We start from the raw sequence: 20,375 nt of genomic DNA, 5'->3' as shown, positions 1-20,375 counted from the left end.
GGTGTCTAGTAATTTTATGTTGGATGCTAGACATTGTTAGCATTATGCCATTGAATGTCTAGATATTTGTCATTTTCCTTTGGAATTCATTTGACAGGCAGTTAAGTTACTTCCTGGTCAGTTTGATTTTTTCAAGCTTCTTAAAAAAGCTTTGCTGAGTGAGCCTAGTGGAGCCTTTCTTCTAAGGCCAGTTTAGCCCTACTACTAAAGTCTGGCCTCACTGTGGGTCTCTAATGAATTCCTTGGATGTTCAACAAGTTATTCCCCTTCTGGTTTGCTAAAACTTGAATGTCCCCCAGTCCTGTGAGAGCTCTGGGAATTATTCAAGTTATTCCTCCCCAGTGGTTGTTCTTTACCATCCTTATAGCATTCCACTCAATGCTTGGGCAATTTCATATTCAACCAATCACTCAAGGGGTTCCCTATACAGATTTCTGGCACTGTTTATCTACATAGCACCTTCTTCTCTAGAACTTTGGCTCACAAATTCCAGCCTCTTTAACCTCCACATATGATAATCTATATGTCCTCAACTTAGGGAAACTTCCAAGATTCCCCTGCTTGGGATTCCCCTCCCTTTGCTGCAATCTAAAAAGTACTTCTAGGCAGAAAGCCAAGGTGCTCATAGGGCTCACTTCATTTGCCTCACTTTTTTGAGGGCTCACAGCTATGCATTGCCTGTTGCTCAACGTCTGAAAACTGTTGTTTCATATATTTTTTTCAGCTTTCTAGTTGTGTACAGATGGAAAACAAGTCTGGTACTAGTTATTTCATTATGGCCAGAGGCAGAAGTTGACTCTAACTTAAGCAAAAAAAAAAAAAAAAAAAAAAAAAGAAAGAAGGAAGGGGAGGGGGGGGGGGAGAGAGAGAGAGAGAGAGAGAGAGGAGGGAAAGAGGGAAAGAAAGAAAGAAAATGTACTGAAAGGGCTTGGGGGCGACACAGAATAGAAGTAATAGCCAAAGAATAGTTCTCAGAAGGGACAGAGACCAGAGAAGTTCTGGAGACCCAGGGAAACTAAGAGATAGTCTCTTTAGGGCATAGACTCCTGGATGAATGAGCTCCAACCCTGTGGAGAGCTTTAAGAAATTCTCAAATTTCCAGGAGAATATGTCCGGCATAGCTGCAATCACGGGCTTACCTCTTGGCCAGAGGAGGGCAAGATGCTCTGATTAATGATACTACCAAGATGATATCCAATGAGGGACGATAGATCACCAAAACAAAACTGGGGTGCTCCTGACAGAAGTAAGGAGAGTGGCCGCGAGGCAGGCAAAAACAACAGGTCCATTACACAACATTTAGCAAAGAAGAAAATCTTTTAAGTAGGATTGGCTTTTACAGTCAGAGCCTTGTGGTTTCTTTTTGATATTTAACCACCGGACGGCAGAGCTGTCTTCTCTCCCCTGGCATCCCTGCCTTCCCCTGTGACACAGAACGACTTTCCCCATGACGATTCCATTTTACAGACAGCATATAGGCAATACGCACTTTGCATCAGGCCAGAAGCATGGCTTAGGGATCACTGGGAAGAGATTCTCTGCGCCTGCCAGTGTTCGAGGAAGGCTTCCAGCAAATAAAACTCACTCGGGGGTGAAAGGCAAGCATGGACCTGTGTCCTGGGAGCAGAGCAAGAAATGAAACACGTCCATTCCCCTTCCTGTACTTAGAACCACCAGAGTTGGCAGCTCCTTGCCTGAAAGAGAATGTTCTGTGTTTCAAGAGTGAGTATGTGGTGGCTGCAGGCTAGTTTATCAAGCAGCTTAGTTCAACCAAACGTATAGGCAAAGGCACCAACAGGTAAGGGAACCAGATGTTCTCTGCTTAGATTGTTCTGAGGAAATCCTGCTACCCCCACTCTGCCTGGAGGCTAATCTGATACCGTGTGTGTACGTGCGTGCGTGCATGTGTGTGTGTGTGTGTGTGTGTGTGTGTGTGTAATGTCTACAAAACTCACCACCTGAGGTCCCTAAAGTTTCCACAGACATTACTTTCCTGTATAATCATACCCATTTCAGAGATGGAAAACCTGAGGTATAGTACGTGGAACTGTGAGTCAGCCGTAAAACCAAGAAATACGTTCGTGACTACAGGGTGAACCTCTCCCGATGGGCCTTGAGGATGATGTGAAAACAAGAGAGAGGGAGGGAGGGAGGGAACAGAGTGAGAGAGGGGAGAAAGAAAAAAAGGAAAACAAGTCTTCAAAGACGCCCAGGTTTGGGAGAGACTTAGGTGCTGAGAGGTGCCATTTGCACACAGTCGAGATTTAAACTGAAATCAGCCACCTCACTTCACATCACAAGCACCTCACATCACATGGCTAAGTTCTTTCTCCAGCTTTGTATTTTAGCTTTTTTTTTTTTCCTCTGGTTCAACTTAGAAAGAAGTTTCTTCATTCCTTGGGGGGCTTTTTCTTTCAAGAAAGAGATCACGGTACTCTCGGTACTTTCTTTCGTGCAGATGGAGAAAGGGCCTGACAAGGTTATACAATTACTTCCTGGAGGGGTTTTAGGGACTTGTGTCCCGTCTGACTGCTCTCTTTGTAAGGGCCGCAGGGAGAGAAGGTAAACTCAAAACACTTAGAGGAAGAAGGGTAGACTTTGGAGCTCCTCCTCCAGGACAGTGGGAGAGATCTGGAGATTAGGACCACCTTCTGGGGAAGTGTCTAGAGCGGGTGAGGTCTGTAAAGGGACAAACAATCTTATTCACAATGCCTGATCCATAGTAGTTGTTCAATACGTTATTTGTTGAAGGAAAGAATGTTTAAGTGAGTGCCTGTGAATCCCCAGTCGCTTCTACCCTATAGACTTCAACACTTCCATACCTTTGAGCATTTTTCCACCCTTTGCTGTCCTGACAACTGTCGTCGTCGTCGTCGTCTTCTTCTTCTTCTTCTTTTTAATGTTTATTTATTGTTGAGAGACAGAGAGACAGAGCATGAGCGAGGGGAGGGGCCGAGAGAGAGGGAGACACAGAATCCGAAGCAGGCTCCGGGCTCCGAGCCGTCAGCAAAGAGACCACCGTTGGGCTCAAACCCATGAACCGTGAGATCACGACCTGAGCCAAAGTCAGATGCTTAACCGATGAAGCCATCCAGGCGCCCCGTGGCAACTGTCTTTTAAGGCAATGGATCTTAACCTTTTGTGGGCTGTGAACTCTTCTGAGAATCTGACAAGAGCAATGGACCCTCTTCTCAGAAAAGGCACAGACTCATATACACCACACAATCCTACGCATCTTTTCAAGTTGAAAGCAAACGCCCAGGACCTGGTCCACCGCTTCAGCCACCGGATAGTCCCCACGAGGTCATTTGCTCCTTCACTGGGTTCCCACAGCATTTTTCGTGTTTTAGTTCAGAACTACAGGTAGTTTGGGCACACACCTGTCGTTTGGGCAGGGACTGGAGGTGCCCTCTCCCTTCCACTCAGTGCTGCTGGGGCCACAATCATCTGAAGAACTGCTCGCTCACCTGGCCAGCTGGAGATTGACACTGGAAAGACCTGAACAGCTGGGGAGCTGACCCCCCCAAAGCTAGGGGTCCTTGGGCAGCTCTGTCTGTGTCAATTGGTCTCTCTACTCAATCTCTCTGGCATATCCAGAGAACTGTAAACATACTTCATTGTAACTTTAAATATACTTCATTGTTACTTAACACAACACTACAGTGGTTATTCATGCCCATTGATGGTGGTAATTAGATCTGTTTCACCAGCAACACACGTAATTGCTTCGGGAACAAGGACCACAGCTTATTTATTTCTATTTCCCCGGAACCTAGCAGGTGCCTTGCACATAGCAGGCATTTTACTATATGCAGATTAGAATAAAACTCAATACTCAAAAAATATTTAATCCAATTAAAAAGTGGGCAGAAGACATGAATAGAAATTTCTCCGAAGAAGACATCCAGATGGCCAATAGACACATGAAAAGCTGCTCAACATCACTCATCCTCAGGAAAACGAAAATCAAAACCACAAAGAGATATCACCTCACAGCTGTCAGAATGGCTAAAATCAACAACACAAGAAACAACAGGGGTTGGCGAGGACGCGGAGAAAAAGGAACGTTCATGCACCGTTGGTGGGAATGCAGACTGGTGCGGTCACTGTGGAAGACAGTATGGAGGTTCCTCAAAAAGTTAAAAATAGAACTACCCTACAATCAAGTAATTCACACTACTGAATATTTACCCAAAGAATACAGAAAAACTAATTCAAAGGAATACACACACGGCTATTTTTATAGCAGCATTATTTACAATAGACAAATTATGGAAGGAGCCCAAGTGTCCATCAACTGATGAATAGATAAAAAAGATGTGGTATCTATATAATGGAATATGACTCAGCCATAAAAAAGAATTTGCATTTGCATTTGCAACAACATGGATGGAGCTGGAGAATACAATGCGAAGCGAAATAAGTCAGTCACAGAAAGACAAAAAGACAAATACCGTATGATTTCACTCATATGTGGAATTTAGGAAACAAAACAACTGAGCAAAGGGGAAAAAAAAGAGAGAGAGGCAAACCAAGAAACAGATTCTTAACTGCAGAGAACAAACTGACGGTTACCAGAGGGGAGGTCGGCGGGGGATGGGGGAGACAGGTTATGGGGATTAGGAATGCACTTGTTGTGATGAGCACTGGGTGATTAAAATAAAAACTTACAGGGGCACCTGAGTGGCTCAGTCGGTTGAGCGTCCGACTTCGGCGCAGGTCATGATCTCACAGCTCGTGAGTTCGAGCCCCGCATCAGGCTCTGTGCTGACAGCTCAGAGCCTGGAGCCTGCTTCGGATTCTGTGTCTCCCTCTCTCTCTGGCCCTAACCTACTTGCACTCTGTCTCTGTCAAAAATAAATAAACATTAAAATAAATAAATAAAATAAAAACTTACATAACTTACATAAGTTGTATTACTTACAAACTTAGATATATGTTCATTTATATATAACTTATATATATGCACAGACACATACATATGCTAGTTAGACATGCATGTAGGCATGTGCTTGTATTCTATTACATCCGACTACATTCCAAAAATAGGCTTAGAAAGTAGCTTATTTACATATATCAATACAACAAAATAAAAATTTTAAAACAAGGAAATGAGGACTAAGTGGGGGGAAAAAAGGTAGGAAGCCATGTTGAAATAAAGGACAAGGTCAGTACCCAAAATATGTAACATGGATTTCCATACCATTATTAGTGGCCCAGAAATCTGCTTGAGCATCCTGGTGATAAGGGCAAAGAGGCAACTGTAAACCAGTTACCAAATTCGTTAGATATAAACAAAACGACTGCTTATGAAAGCACAACTTTTATTAGCGATAGGCTATATAAAATTACAACCTCCTTGGGACGCCTGGGTGGCTCAGTTGGTTAAGCATCCGACTCCTGGCTTCGGCTCAGGTCATGATCTCACAGTTCAGGGGTTCGAGCCTTGCATCTGGCTCTGTGCTGACGGGGTGGAGCCTGCCTCAGATTCTCTGTCTCCCTCTGTCTCTGCCCCTCCCTGCTCTAGCTCGCGCGCACTCTCTCTCTCTCAAAAATAAATAATATAAATAAACGTTAAAAAGGTAATCTAGGGGCGCCTGGGTGGCGCAGTCGGTTAAGCGTCCGACTTCAGCCAGGTCACGATCTCGCGGTCCGTGAGTTCGAGCCCCGCGTCGGGCTCTGGGCTGATGGCTCAGAGCCTGGAGCCTGTTTCCGATTCTGTGTCTCCCTCTCTCTCTGCCCCTCCCCCGTTCATGCTCTGTCTCTCTCTGTCCCAAAAATAAATAAACGTTGAAAAAAAAAAAAAAAGGTAATCTAAAAATCTAAAATCTGCAGTAAAAATCATAGCAAGTTTATACAATGAATTCCACACAATGTCCCTCATTGCAGGTTAAGGGAAGTTCAACACAAGCAAATCCGTAAGTGGCCAAAGAAAAGGGTGCCGTTCTCTAAGAGTCTGGTTTTATCTAAGGAAAAACGTAAGACAATCTAGTCCAGCTTTTTTCTAAAGGGTAGACAATGGAATACCGTTCCTGGAGAGGTTCTGCCCACAAGGATTCTGTGGTCAGGAAAAGTGGGGAAAACTCATCCGTGTCTTCTTCTGGGAACTTCACAATGAACACTGGCTTTATAAAGGCTCTGAGAAGTCCTGCAGTAAAGAAACCCAGCATTTTCCAAGCTTCTTTGACCACTGTTGTGCAAGAACCTAGCCACAGCGTCCAAGTGGCACCTAGGTTCACTGCTCCTACTATGTGCTTTTTCTTTCTCACAAGAGCGTAGGTATTACCAGATTGCTGTTCTCAAACAAGTCATGCCGAAATCTCTTTCCTTTGTCTTTTCTTGAAAGGACTGAGGAAGGAAAGAAAGTAGTATCTGCAAACCTTCTGCTTAAAGCACCTTTGTTTAAAGTCCTTTTTACTTGTTCTTTGTTATAGGTAGGACTCAAAAAAAAAGATTGGGGAAAAATTTGTCCTCCCAAATTTCAACTAAGGCAGAAGACAGGGGTGCCTGAATGTCACCAAAAGCCCACCGTTTCTGCCCCTGAGAAAATACAAAGGGGTCAGTACATACCTCTCCCTTGCTGATCCCCTCGGTTCTCCGTAAGCCAGGTTGCTCACTGAGCAATGCTCACTCGGAAAACTCGAGGTGCAACTTCAGCAGATGGCCGGGAGCAGCAAGGACAACAACTGTTTGTTTTGGCATTGCGTGTGAAGACAGAGAAAGGGTGTGTGTCGCCCGCTGTCCAGTTCCTGTCTCTTGGTACGCTAGCATTTCCATCTCAAAAGAATCAAAGTGTGATCTAGTTCAAAAAGGGAAAGCATGTCTCATTTTGGCAGGGCCACAGAACGATCCCAGAGTCTTTTCCTCACAAAGCTCTTGTTAGTATCCTACTTAATATTCCACGGAACACACTGCAGAAAACTGATTAAACGGATGGAGGGGCTGCAGAGCCTTTTGGCCAATGATTCTCAAACTAGGTTCCGTGGAGCACTAGTGGTTCTCGCGGTGTCTCAGGGGCTGCAAAAGAGCAATGGAGAGACCCTCGGCACGCAGGTCGCTGAGCCCGCAAACCCTAGTTAACCATGGCAGTTTCTCTCTTATCTACCTAATCGTGTGTTTGGCAGGGAGGTTGGGGGGGGGGGGAGTGGGGGGACGGGGGGATGGGGAGCGTCTGTTACTTAAAATTAGAAAATGTTTGAGAACCACCGCTTTAAACAAAGCACCACATATATTCTCACAGCTGAGATTCTGATAAGAATTAAAAAGCAAAACCGTTTTAGTTGTGCTCTCAGCAAGAACCTGGGGACAGAAATTTAATTTTTTTTTTTTAATCAAAAGCAGAGCCACGGAAAAACATACAATAAACAAAGAAAATATTTGCGGCCATATAATTAACAAAGAGTTAATATTCTTAATTTATAAAATGACCCTACCCATTAATAAGAAAAAGACCAACAACCCAGTAGAAGCATGGGCCAAGGCTACAGAATTCACAGAGGCAGAAATGCAAATGGCCAATAAACATATGAAAAGATTCTCAGGCTCACTTGTCAGGGAAATGCAAATGAGAACAATGAGGTACTATTTTTTACCCATCAGATTGGCAAAAATGGAAAATATGTGTAACATCCAGAGCTGGCAAGGGTGGAAGGAATCCAGTTCTCTCAAACACCATCAGGGGAGAGGCGGTAAATTATTACAGCGTCGTGGAAAATCAACTGTTGGTATTTTTGAAAATTTAAACTGTGGCCTGGCACTCTCACTTCTGGGAATATATCCACCAGAAATGAAAATGCCAGTCTATAAAGGCACAAATATATGAAGAAGTTCACTGAAGCATCGTTTGTGGAAACAATCTGAACGTACATTAATAGGACGATAGTTGAACAAATCACGATGTATTTATATTAAGGAATACAGTGTAGCTATTAAAAATTATAAAATAAAATTATACATATTGACTGGGAGGTACGCCTGCAATACTTTGCTAGATGGAATAAAAGCAAGTGTGATCTTATTTTCATTAAAAAAAATAAAACAAAGAGACCAAAAAAAAAGTCACACCCTCTAAGTAGGTTTGTATATGTTTTTATAAATACAGGAAACAGTAGGGAAACATTCATAGCGAATTGTTAACAGTGATTGCATCAGGGAGCTGCATTGGAGAGGTGCAGAGAGACTATTAATTCTATTTTAGATGCCTCTCTGTTGTTTGGATTGTTACAAAAGATACGTATTACCTTCATAATTCAAAGGATCCGAATTTTTAAAAAGCAGAATTAGGAAAGAGAATTCAAAGCAAATCAAAATACTTTGAGAATCACCGGAAGGCAGGGTGGGGCTGGCCTCCTGGTATGGAATTTTAAAGCACTGAACCCAAGGGGTGTTCAGCTAATATAAAACACCCCAGCTATGCATGAGGGTGGACTGAAGGCGAGCCTTTTAATAGGGCCAAGATCTTCCCTGAGAAATAGTCCTGAGTCTTCTCTAATACACATGGAAAGATTAAATGAGGCCTCCAAAGTAATATGCTACAGTACAGGGGTCAGCAAATTTTTTCTGTAGAAGATTAAACAGTGCATATGCTAGGGTTCCTTGGCCATCCTACCTCTGTCACACTCCTCAACTCTGTTGTTTGAGTGTATCAACAGCCATAGACAATCCGTACATGGATGTATATGAATGTGGCTGTGTCCCAATAAAACTTTATTTATAAAATGGGCAGTGGGCTGTATTTGACCCAGGGGCTAATAGTTTGCTGACCTCTGCTATAGGCCATGGGCATAATTATCTTTTATTTTATTTAATTTTTTTTATTATTTTTTTTTATTATTAAAAAAAATTTTTTTTTCAACGTTTATTTATTTTTGGGACAGAGAGAGACAGAGCATGAACAGGGGAGGGGCAGAGAGAGAGGAAGACACAGAATCGGAAACAGGCTCCAGGCTCTGAGCCATCAGCCCAGAGCCCGACGCGGGGCTCAAACTCACGGACCGCAAGATCGTGACCTGGCTGAAGTCGGATGCTTAACCGACTGCGCCACCCAGGCGCCCCCATAATTATCTTTTAAAAGGAAACTTTTTCATTGAAGTATGAATAATATGCGTGCTGTGGAAGTATACAAATCTGGTGAGTTTTTACAAAGTGAACACAACACGTCATAATTACCACCCAGATTAAGACGTAGAACATTACCGATTCCCCAAAAGTGTTCCTCGTGCCCCTCCCAGTTATCCCCATCCCCCGTCACCAAAGACAGCCACTAATCTTGCTTTCATCCTCATAATGTGTTTTGCTTGGCTGTAAATCTAATGTAAATGGAGTCCTATAGCACTTTCTTTCACTCACTGACCTGAGCGAGATCCCTCCATGCTATTGTGTGGGCTTGTCCAAAGTCATTGCTATGTATGTTCCATATATACAATTGCAATGATAACATTGTAAGAATATGCCACGCTTTATGCATCTGTTCTACTATTGATGATATTTGGGTTGTGTCCAATTTGGGGCTTGTTATATAGACTGAAAGTCTGTGCCCCTCTAAAACTCGTATGTTCAAACCTCGTCCCCAGTGTGATGGTATTAGGAGTTGTGGCCCTTGGGAAGTGATTAGGTCAAGAGGGTGGAGCCCTTATGAATGGGATTAGCGCCCTTGTAAGATAACCCCTACAGAGATCCCTGTCCCTTCCATTGGGGAGGGCACAGCAACAAGATGGTCATCTAGGAACCAGGAGGCGGGTCCTCACCAGACACTGAACCTAGCAGGACCCCAAGCTTGGACTTCCCAGTCTCTGGAACTGTAAGAAATCGATCTGTTTTTTTTTTTTTATGAGCAAATCAGTCTGCGGTACTGTTATAGCAGCCTGAATGAACTAAGATAGATGGCTATCACAAATAATACAAGAACATTCTCGGCCATGTCTTCTAGCACCCATATTTACACTCCACAATTGGGCATATTCATAGAGTATATGTACTACATTCAGCTTTTGTAAACACTGCTAAATAGTTTTCCCAAGTGTCTGTGGTAACTTGCACTCCTATCTTCAGTATGGGAGGGTTCCAGCCGCTCCAAGCATTGTCAACACACTGGCATGGACAGGATTCTTTTTTGGTAATTCCAGCCAGTCTTGTAGGTGTCCGTGTAAAATTCATATACAGTAAAGTTCAAAAGTCTTAGGTGCCCACCTAAAATTTTTTTACATATATACAATGCTCATTGTGGTTTGGATTGCATTCCCTTAATCACTAATGATGTTGACGCTCTTTTGATCGGCTTATTGGCCATTTGGATTTCTCTTTTGTGAAAAGCTTATCCATGTGTTTTGTTCATTAAAAAAAAAAAAAAAACAAAACTGGGTTGTTTGTCTTTTCCTTATTGCTTTACAGGAGTTCTTGAAATATTCTGAATGTGAGTCCTTCTCTTAGTATCTTTATTCCAACTATCTCCTCCTACTCTGTGGTTTTCATTTTCATTGTCTTAATGGAGTTTTGTGTTTTTTTTTAATTTTTTTTTTCAACGTTCATTTTTATTTTTGGGACAGAGAGAGACAGAGCATGAACAGGGGAGGGGCAGAGAGAGAGAGGGAGACACAGATTCGGAAACAGGCTCCAGGCTCTGAGCCATCAGCCCAGAGCCTGACGCGGGGCTCGAACTCACGGACCGCGAGATGGTGACCTGGCTGAAGTCGGACGCCCAACCGACTGCGCCACCCAGGCGCCCCCCTTAATGGAGTTTTTTGACGAACAGAGTTCTAATAATGTCCAGTTGGTCAATTATTTTCTTTATGGTTACGTGTGTGTGTATGCGTGTGTGTGTGTCCTGTTTCAGAAATATTTGCTCAAGAAAAACTGTTTCTGTACTCACAACACTTTATTTTTTGATTTTTAAATATTTTTTATTTATTTCTGAGAGAGAGACAGAGTGAGTGGGAGAGGAGCAGAGAGACAGGGAGACACAGAATCCGAAGCAGTCTCCAGTCTCTGAGCTGTCGGCACAGAGCCCGATGAGGGGCTCAAACCCATGAGCTGGGAGATCATGACCTGAGCCAAAGTCAGACGCTTAACCGACTGAGCCACCCAGGCGCCCCATGTACTCACAACACTTCTGACACCAAATGTGTGGGGGGTTTTCCCCCCCATTCCAACCAATCCTCCAACTTTTGGGGCACCAACTAACTGGGTGTCCTGTAATTCACTTCTGACAATAACTACACACAGTATCAGATCCAAGTTAAGGGCTCCATTCCACAAGAAGTTACCCCCTCTGATGCCTGTCACAAGTAAATGGGTGCCCAGGATACCCACACTTCTGAGTTGGCTACAAAGTCAGGACTTGCCACAACACTGCCACTTGGGTCTGGGCCACCAGATGAAGAGGTACATAGGGCAAGACCTAGAAGTGTCCCACACATATGAGCTTCTGTCCCCATGGAGCCACTCTCCAGAACATGGGTGCATTCACCACCCCAGAAGCTCTCCAAGCCCACCATCTAGGGATTTTTATGGAGGCTTCATCATATAGGCATGACTGACTTTTAACTCAGTCTGTGGCTCTGCTCCTCTCCCCAGAGGAAGGGGTGGGGGGAGGGGACTCAAAGTTCTAAGCCTCTAATCCTGGCTTAATCTTTCTGGTGACCAGCCCCCATCCTGGAGCTATTCAGGAGCCCACCAAGAGTCGGCCTCCTTAGAAGATGCTCCTATCACCCAGGAAATTCCAAGGGATTTAAGAGCTCTGTGTGAAACGATCATATCACACCCATCACTCAGGAAATCATAAGGGATTTAGGAGATTTGTGTCAGGAACCAGACGGCAGAGACCAATATATATTTCTTATCCTGTCACATTTGCCTATCCTAAAGTCATGAAGATATTCTTCTATGCTATCCTCTAGAAGCTTTATTGCTTGCCTTTGCGTATTTGAGGCCACAACTATCTTGATAATCTCAACCGGGAAGGTTTAGAAGTAGGCATTACCCATTGCAATGTTTTCAGTCCCTTGTAGTCCTCTAGAACCTCGCCATTTACCATCAACAGGTGGAGTCTGCTTCTCCCTCCTTTCAACTGGGGCTGGACCCTGCGACTCCTCCGAGCAACAGAGGGCAGAAGCGACAGCAACAGGTAACAGACTGCCAGGGACAGGTAACAGAAAGTGATAGGGCTTCCACCTGGCTTGCTCCCTCTCCCTCTCTCAGGACACCTGCTTTGGTGCCTCAACTACCGTGTAAGAAGTCCAGCTGCTCTGAAGCCATCACGTTGGAGAGACTTTGTGCAGAGACCATGCTGAGATATCATGTACATCCAAGGAGCCCAGCTGTTCCAGCCCTCAGCTGTACAAGCCTTCCCAATCCAGATGAGCACGAAGGAGCTTTCCAGAGGCCCCCCACTCCAGCCACCTAATTAGGAAACCGGAACTAGAACTGCCCGGCCAAGCTGCTTCTGAATCCCTAGCTTACAGAGACCACGAAGGGTAATTGCTGCCCATTGCTTTAAGTCACAGTGGTTAGGATTCACTTGTTACGCAGCAGTGGATAATGGGAACTGGAAGAAGGAAGGTACCCATCTTTCCAGGCTCTCCCCTAGCATTAGTCTCACTGGGAGAACCATACCCTGTGGACGGGGTAGGCTGGGTTCTACCCCCACTGCTTACCTTAGAGGTATGTCTTCAACCACCTAAGGCTTTGACCTTCCTTTTTCAAGCCTCGTTTTAATCTACTCAGTGTCTATGCAAATGGAAGGGCACATTCATAAAAAGGGAAGATTCCTGGAGATTAAACAGATGGGAAAGATGAGAGAAGTCTCCCTTGGAGACTCCTGAAGAGTAGCGAAGTCTTGGTGTTCATCCAGAGATTAGCTGGGGATTACTTCCCGAGCGGAGGTCAGAAAGAAAAGACACACAGTGGGGCTGGGGGAACCCTTACCCCATCCACGAGACAAAATGAGATCGGTTCACAAAGAGATCTGTCATCCAGCTTCCGGTTCCGGCCATCTAACAGCTCAGGTTAGAGAAAAGTTTCCACCCAAGGAGGCCCAGGCCCGGATCTAACTGGCCTCTCTGATCCAGCCCCGAGGGAAGTGGCTCATTCTGCTTCCTGGAGGCTTCAGTGGAGCAGGCAAAACAGGGTGGCTGATGAATTAACAGGACTGCACTTTGCACCTTTTAAAAACTTGCTTGATATGCTAATGATGGCAACAACCCCTACCTCTATCCACATATTACTTACCTGTCTACCTGTTTATTGTTTATTCCCACCCCCCCACCGCCTCTTCACTCCCCTGCCCCAACCCCACATACAAGCTACAGGTGATCACAGACCTGGGTCATCTGGTTCCTGGCATCTCCCCTGCACCTAGCCCAGTGGCTGGCACAGAGCAAGGCTCTCAACTATTCCCTCAATGAAGGGATGAATGAAGGGATGAATGGAGTTTGTGAATAAATGACAATGGCGACCCTTGATAAATACCCACTCCATGCGGCACTATCCACTGTTTCATGTTCCTCTCCAGCTTCCCTTGAGAAAGGAGTGGTTTTCTTCGTCTTATGGAGGTTAGGAAACTTGCTCACAAATCTCAGAGTCACTAAGTGGCAGAATCGGATTTCAAACCCAGCCCATCTGACTCATATGACTGTGCTCTCTGATGACACTAAGTGTGCTCTAGGCCACCAACACGCCTGGGGGAAGACCGCCCACCCTTTTTCCTTTCTTGACATAAGAGTGTTTTCATAAGGGCCTCGGAGACCAGAGACCGGAGCTCCTCCAGAGCTAGCTCCGTGCAGTTCTGCTGGTGTAGACCAGGCTTTGCAGTCTCACATAGAGGCTACGCTTGGGCCGGGGGTTCCATCCCACATCTGTGGCCTGGGAACTCGGGGAAAGGGCAATTAAATTAAAGAGGTCACAGAAAAAGGAGGAGGGTGGGACACTGGTGGCCAAATACAGAAAGGGCAGATTTCAATTTGCATAATAATTTTGTTAGCAACAATGGGCATCCAGGACATCTATTTAAAGGCTGTAATGTTAATTTAATGGGAAAAAAGCTAATACAATTCCCCCAGAATTTTTCAATTAAATTAATGTGATGGGCTTTAATGGATAGCTTAAGTAGAGAGCGCGAATAGGAAAAATATTGCATAAATTATACATACATTTATATACACCATGCTGCCTGTGTATATAATCTCTCTGCTCTAAGGTTTTGACCTTATGCTTAAATCTGGTAACCAGTTATAAATCTGGCAACCAGTTATAACTCTATTTCAATTAAAGTGACCCTTTTATCATCCAAAGAAGGGGAAGGCTCCTCCCTGTTCAGTTTCTGCACACCCCTTCCCTCGACAACACCCCAGCCGATTCGGGTCTTAAAGAAACAGACGATTCACGGAACAATAAGCCACAAGGATGCACATGTGCACAAAACGTCAATGATACCAGAAGTCTAGCAATGCAAAACTCTGTTCCTTGATCCCTGCCCCCTACAGATATCTAATGGAACAGTAAGTAAAATGGACTGAGTTTCAAGGGCCCCTTTTCTTCTGGAGCAAGTATCCATCCACGTACATATTTCATTCAGCAAGTGTTTCCTGAACACCTACTAAAAGCTGGGCACTGTCCCAGGTGCTTCCAGGAATATTGGAGTGAACAATCAGACACAACCCCTTCGTCATGAAAAACCCTGGATACATTCAGGTGAGCTCTTCGTGCTTCCGTTTTATCACTTGTAAAATAAAGATAATGATTGTGGTAGCCCTAAGTCAGCGTCCAGGAGGGCCTCCAATATTCTCACCACCTGGTGTTCACACCTTTGTGTAGGACTCTCTCCCCTTGAATAGTGTAACCTGTAGAATGTTGCAGAAATGGAGGAGTATGGCTGCTAAGGCAAGGTCACAGAAGACACTGCAGCCCCTTTCTGCTTGCTTGCTCTCCCTCTCTCTCTTTCTCTCTCTGGGTTCATCAGCTCTAAGGAAAGTCAGCCACTGTGTTATGAGGATACTCAAGGAGCCCTCTGGGCCGGTCCACATGGTGAGGGATGGAGGCATCCTGCCATTGGCCAGCATCGTGTTGCCAACAGCCACTGACAGAGTCACCTTGGACCAGATCTTCCAGCCCCAGCCAAGCCTTCAAGTAAGACCACAGCTCAGCCAACATCTCAACTCGTGAGAGATCCAAAGGTGGAACCACTCGCTAAGTCATTCTCAGATTCCTGACCCACAGACACTGTGTGAAAAAATAAATGGTTATTGCTGCTTTGAGCTTCTAAGTGTCAGAGTGATCTGTAATGTACCAATAAACAGCAGACCCAATATTCTCCCTGTGCAGCTGGCCTTGGGTGGAAATGTGATAGAGGTAAAGTGGGACCCCCCCCCTTTAGGGCCCATACCTGCTTCAGGGCCACCTTTGTGTATCCTGAGCCCCCTCCCTAGGGCCTCACTCTCCAGCTCCTTTGCCTAAGCGTTTAGCTGATGCATAGGCTCAAGGATTATTATGACCGCTCTCAGAGGTACTGTCATTTTAATTAAGGTCTTTTGAAAATCAAAAAGGATTTCAGACCCAAAGAAATGAAAGTCTCCAGGTGAAATCTTGGGGAACAGAGGAGCTGTTAGGTGATGGGAACATTCAGGGGTCCTTCAATCACATCTCCCAGGGGCCCATGCTTTTTACTCAATTCCAGCAGCCGAAACAGAAAGGGCACGCGAGTGCTAACACTGACTCATTTCCAGTTTTTAGCATCAATCTTTGTTTCCATAGGCTATTTTTCCTCCCTCATAGGCTATTACAGTTCACGAATTGCTGATAGAGAAAATAAAACGCTAAGTGAGGTTTCCATTGATTAAACTCCAAAACGGATCAGCAGTGAGCATCAGTGAAGTCCTAGCCATGCCAGTCCGTGGAGACAGCTGTGAATTTGCAGGGAGCCCCGGGTTTGAATCTTGGCTCAGCCACTCACTGGCTGCACGAGCTGAGTGAGTCCACCAACCTCACCATCTGAGCCTCATTTTCTCTTCCATGAAGTGGGGATATTAATAGCTGTCTCACGAGGGTAGAAGAGAGCCTGGCACGTAGCGAGAGCTGCACACACACTCGTGGCTGTTTGTATACGGCGCCCCATGGAGAGTGTGGCAGAGGCAGTGGGAATGAGCCTTTCTGCTCAGCATCCAGCAAACTATTTAACTGAACCTCAGAAGAGCTGAAGCCTAAGGGAGATGATGGATCTACAGGGCGTGATGTGAGCGCTCTCTGTCCAGCGAGCCGGACTCCAGAGGGCCACCGCACTGTCAGTAACCACTGCTTGCCAGCACAGGTGAGCCCTCGGGGATGCTTCTCAGCAGGGTTTCCCTCTGACACTAACTGCTTAGGTGGCCCCTTTCCCAGGAGGCATGAGGACAAGAGCAAGGGAATAAGGAAGCCAGAGCTCCTTAGGGGAAGAGTGCAATGCTTTCCCTGGTGGGATCAACTCCCATCTGAATTGGGGGCAGGCTAAGAGCTTGAGTCTCCAAGAGCACATTTAGGGAAGTCATGATACACTGCCTCCAGAGCATCATACCCAGGTCTCTTGGGTTCTCCTGGCTTGTAAAAGCCAGGGTAAGAGAGCTGCCTCTATCCACAGAGCCGGAAGGATGTGACTTGAGGGTAACCCCAGCCATCTTCACTACCGTGGGGATAAAGTCTGTCTGCAGGAAGAGAGAGAGGGACACACAGCTCCTACTTCTTAACCGTTTCCTTCTCTTTCTGAACAGACACCTGGCCCCTTCTCCTCTGTAGCATGGTTTGCCACTGTCCTCAATGATAAGCAGCAGAATCAGAATGGAATTCACTAGGCAAGTGAGCATTAACTCCCCTGCATTATAAAAGAAAGTGAGTAGGTTGTGTGACAGAAATCAGATAGCCAGACAATGAAAGAATCAGTGAGCTACGTTTGCCCTTGATAGTAGTGGCTCTTTGCATAGGAGACTATGACTGAGTGGTGATCACAATAGCGTCAACTCATCCGTCCACCCATGTCTTTATCCATCAATTCATCTACCCTCCATCTATCTATCTACCCATGCAACCACCCATCCATCAATCCATCAATCTACTATTCCATCTACTCATTTATCCACCCATTCATGCAACTATCCACCCACCTATCCATCCATCCATCCATCCATCCATCCATCCATCCATCCATCCATATATGCATGCATCCAACCATCCAACCATCCAACCATCCAACCATCCAACCATCCAACCATCCCTCCCTCCCTCCCTCCCTCCCTCCTTCCCTCCATCCAATCATTCACTCATTCATTTAGCAAAATTTTACAGTGTACTTATCATATCCTTGGCCTTATGAGAGATTCCCAATTCAATGGACATTTATTAAGAGACTACTTGTTACCTGCAGTGCTAGATGCTGGTTTGCAAAGGGGAATAAGCCAAGGTCCCAGAAGGAGTTTACAGCCTGGTTGTGGGTGAGGGATAGAAAAGTGAACATTCAGTAGTGTGAGGGAAGGATTACAGAAACCCAGAGGAAGCCAAACCGTCCATGGCTCAAAATGGCCCCCTGCAGTGGGGAGGGGCTGTCTAAAGCCTTGCAGTCTTCTCACCCAGTCGTCACTGTATGCACCTGCAGAGTTGGAGAGGAATCAGTGAAGGGGGAACAGAGCTAACTCACTGCAGTGGACGCATGTATTTCAATTGACCTTCGAGTGGAACCGGCGCTCCCCCATTTTCAGTTGTTACGGTTGGGGTGGAGTTGACCCCACTCACTGCTCCAGGTCAGGCCAAGCAGAGAACCAAAAACTTCTGGCTATAGGCATGGGTTCTGGGACGTGGCCGGCAAGCCGTCCTTGGGACGCTGGCTGGAGCCTGGGGAAAGGGCAGGCTCTCCCACGAATGCTGATGAGGCAGGCCCCATGCATGCTTCCGGCCGTGTGGCGAGTGTGCTTGGGGATGACGCCAACGCACAGAGAAACAAGACGGAGGGCAGGGGAGAGAGATGGCTCAGGGATCCTGGATCTAGCTGTGCCTCTCCGGATACATGAGCCAAGAGATCCCTCTGCAGTGGTTTCTGTCACCTACAACCCAGAGTCCCCAAGAACACCCTTGGGGACATTCAGAAATAGGACCCCGTGTGTCTAGGAGCAGGGATTGATCTGCCGGGTAACTCTGCTTGCGTGTTGGGAGGTAACGGGTGGCAGCACGGGACGGACGGAGGAGCTGACAGATGCCCTCCTGATCACCAGCCAGTCAGCCGTGGCCTCACATACAAAGAGCAGCTCCTACAAGGACAGACAGGGTTCACAGACCGTCTCCTCCAGGAGAGAGCCGACCTGGATTTTAGTGTCAGCCCTACCTGTGCTATGTGATCTTGGGCTAATGACCGTCCCTCTCTGGGCGTCAGACGCTTCAACCGTAAAGTGAAGATATTTCGTGGGATCCACCTTTCTTGAAGCCTAATCAGTGCAACAGTGGGGTTGTTGGTTTGTCTGTTTTTAATGAAATGGAAAGAACTATTCACATACGTGTGTGTGCTTAGGAGTTGTCGAGTTGAATTATGCCGTCCCCCCGAAAGAAATACTGAAGTCTTCCCAATAACTCAGAAGGTTTCCTTATTTGGAAATAGAGTAATTGTAATTAGCTGAGCGGACTTTTTATCCAACACGGTTTGGATAGAGCGTTCTTGTAAGAACGCGGCCATGTGAAGACAGACACACAGGGACGGGGTCGTGTGGTGATGGAGACGGAGGCAGGAGGGATGTAGCTGCAAGCCAAGGAACGCCTAAGACTCTGCCGGCGACTTCCAGAAGCTGGAAGGAGCAAGGAAGGATTCTTCCCTCGAGCCTTCAGAGAGAACAAGGCCTTGCTGACCAACACCTCTAGCCTCCAGACCTGTGAACACGTAGCTTTCAGTTGTTTCAGGCCACCCCGTTTGTGGTACTTTGCTATGGCAGCCCTAGGGAATGAATAAAGGAGGCAAGGACATGTGCTAATTCTGTTTACCGTGTCCCCTCCGAGATGTACCGTGCACACGCTTGCATTGAAGGCTCTAAAGAGGCCCTCCGGTAAAGGTTCTAGTCCTCCAGTGAAGACGCCTTCAGATGGGTCTAAGTCGGCACCTCTGAGGCCTCTGTGATGACTTCTAAGATCTGATCTCTGTGAGCTGTTCCAGCTGAGACCCGGTGGGATATTCTTCAGCTAATTTTCTCAGAGGTAGAAGACATGGGAGGCAGGAAATGTGGGTGGGTGTGGTCAAACTTTCAGACTTCTTATATATATATATATACATATGTATACACACACACACTTTTTTTTTTTCTTAAGAACACACGTACGTGGTCTATGGGGTGCCTGGGTGGCTCCGTCGGTTAAGCGTCCGACTCTTGATTCCGGCTCAGGTCATGATCTCGTTCATGGTCATGAGATCGAGCCCCGCCCTGGGCTCCATGCTGACTGTGGAGCCTGCTTGGGATTTTCTCTCTCCCTCTCTCTCTCCGCCCCTCCCTGGCTCTCGCTCGCTCTCTCTCAAAATAGATAAATAAACATAAAAAAAAGGAAAAGAATACACGTATGCGGTCTAAAAATATTCAGACGGTAAAAGAGCTGTGTAGTGAAAATAAATCTCTCTTCTGCACCTCTCCCTCAGGCCTTCACAAGGCACAGCCCCCACTCTCTTATGTGCTCCTCCAGAGATAATGCTGTGCATACACAAGCACAGAGATAGATACGCCCCTTGTTTTCCATAAATGGCGGTCTACTATATTTATTGTTTTCCACAATGCTTTTTTTTTTTCCTTTTAAACTCAACATATCTTAAAGATTTCTGTATCAGCAGATACCGATCAGGGTTCCGCAATCCGGGCACTATTGACATTTCGGGCTGCATAATTCTTTGCAGGGAATGGGTGCTGTGCTGTGCATTAGTACCCCTCCCCCCTCAACTGTGACAACTGAATGTCCCTAGGCATTGCCAAATGTCGGGGGGGGGGGGGGCGGGAGTGGGGGAGGTTGCCCTGAGTGAGGACTACTGATACACATCGAACTCATTCTTCTGAAGGGCTGTCTGGTCTTCCATGGTGTAATTTACTTAACCAATCCCTTGTCGGTGGCCACTTAAAGTCGTTTCCAGGCTCTGGTCAGTAAAAACAATGTTGAAATGAATATTCTTGTACATGTGTCTTTGGCACATAAACAGAAGTTTGTCTGTAGGATAAATCTGTAGGACACTGTCTTGTTCCCCACTCAGTAAACACTGGCTAAGTAAGTATGTTTACTTAGATAGTAGTAGAAGGGAAGACTGTCGACCAAAAGCTCCCAATTCCTAGCTTTTCCACCAAGTGGGAGGAATTCTGGGCACAGCTGGGAGGAAATGAGGCCAATACAGAGAGAGAAATACC

At 45.9% G+C, this 20,375-nt stretch overlaps 1 protein-coding gene across 1 annotated transcript in view; it reads right to left on the bottom strand.

The window, feature by feature from the left end:
- Positions 1-6,568: 6,568 nt before the first annotated feature.
- The window catches only part of SPRING1 (SREBF pathway regulator in golgi 1), a 122,756-nt gene continuing 108,949 nt past the window's right edge, over positions 6,569-20,375 (bottom strand). The window contains exon 5 of the mRNA XM_040443788.1: positions 6,569-6,799. Within this exon, the coding sequence (XP_040299722.1) occupies positions 6,788-6,799 (12 nt within the window). The 3' untranslated portion in view covers positions 6,569-6,787. The remainder of the gene's footprint in view (positions 6,800-20,375) is intronic.

The sequence above is a fragment of the Herpailurus yagouaroundi genome, unplaced genomic scaffold, assembly GCF_014898765.1.
Source record: "Herpailurus yagouaroundi ecotype Mexico unplaced genomic scaffold, PumYag 191, whole genome shotgun sequence".
Lineage (NCBI taxonomy): Eukaryota > Metazoa > Chordata > Mammalia > Carnivora > Felidae > Herpailurus > Herpailurus yagouaroundi.
The sequence above is the reverse complement of the archived record's forward strand: the minus strand, read 5'-3'. Positions and strand labels throughout refer to the sequence as shown.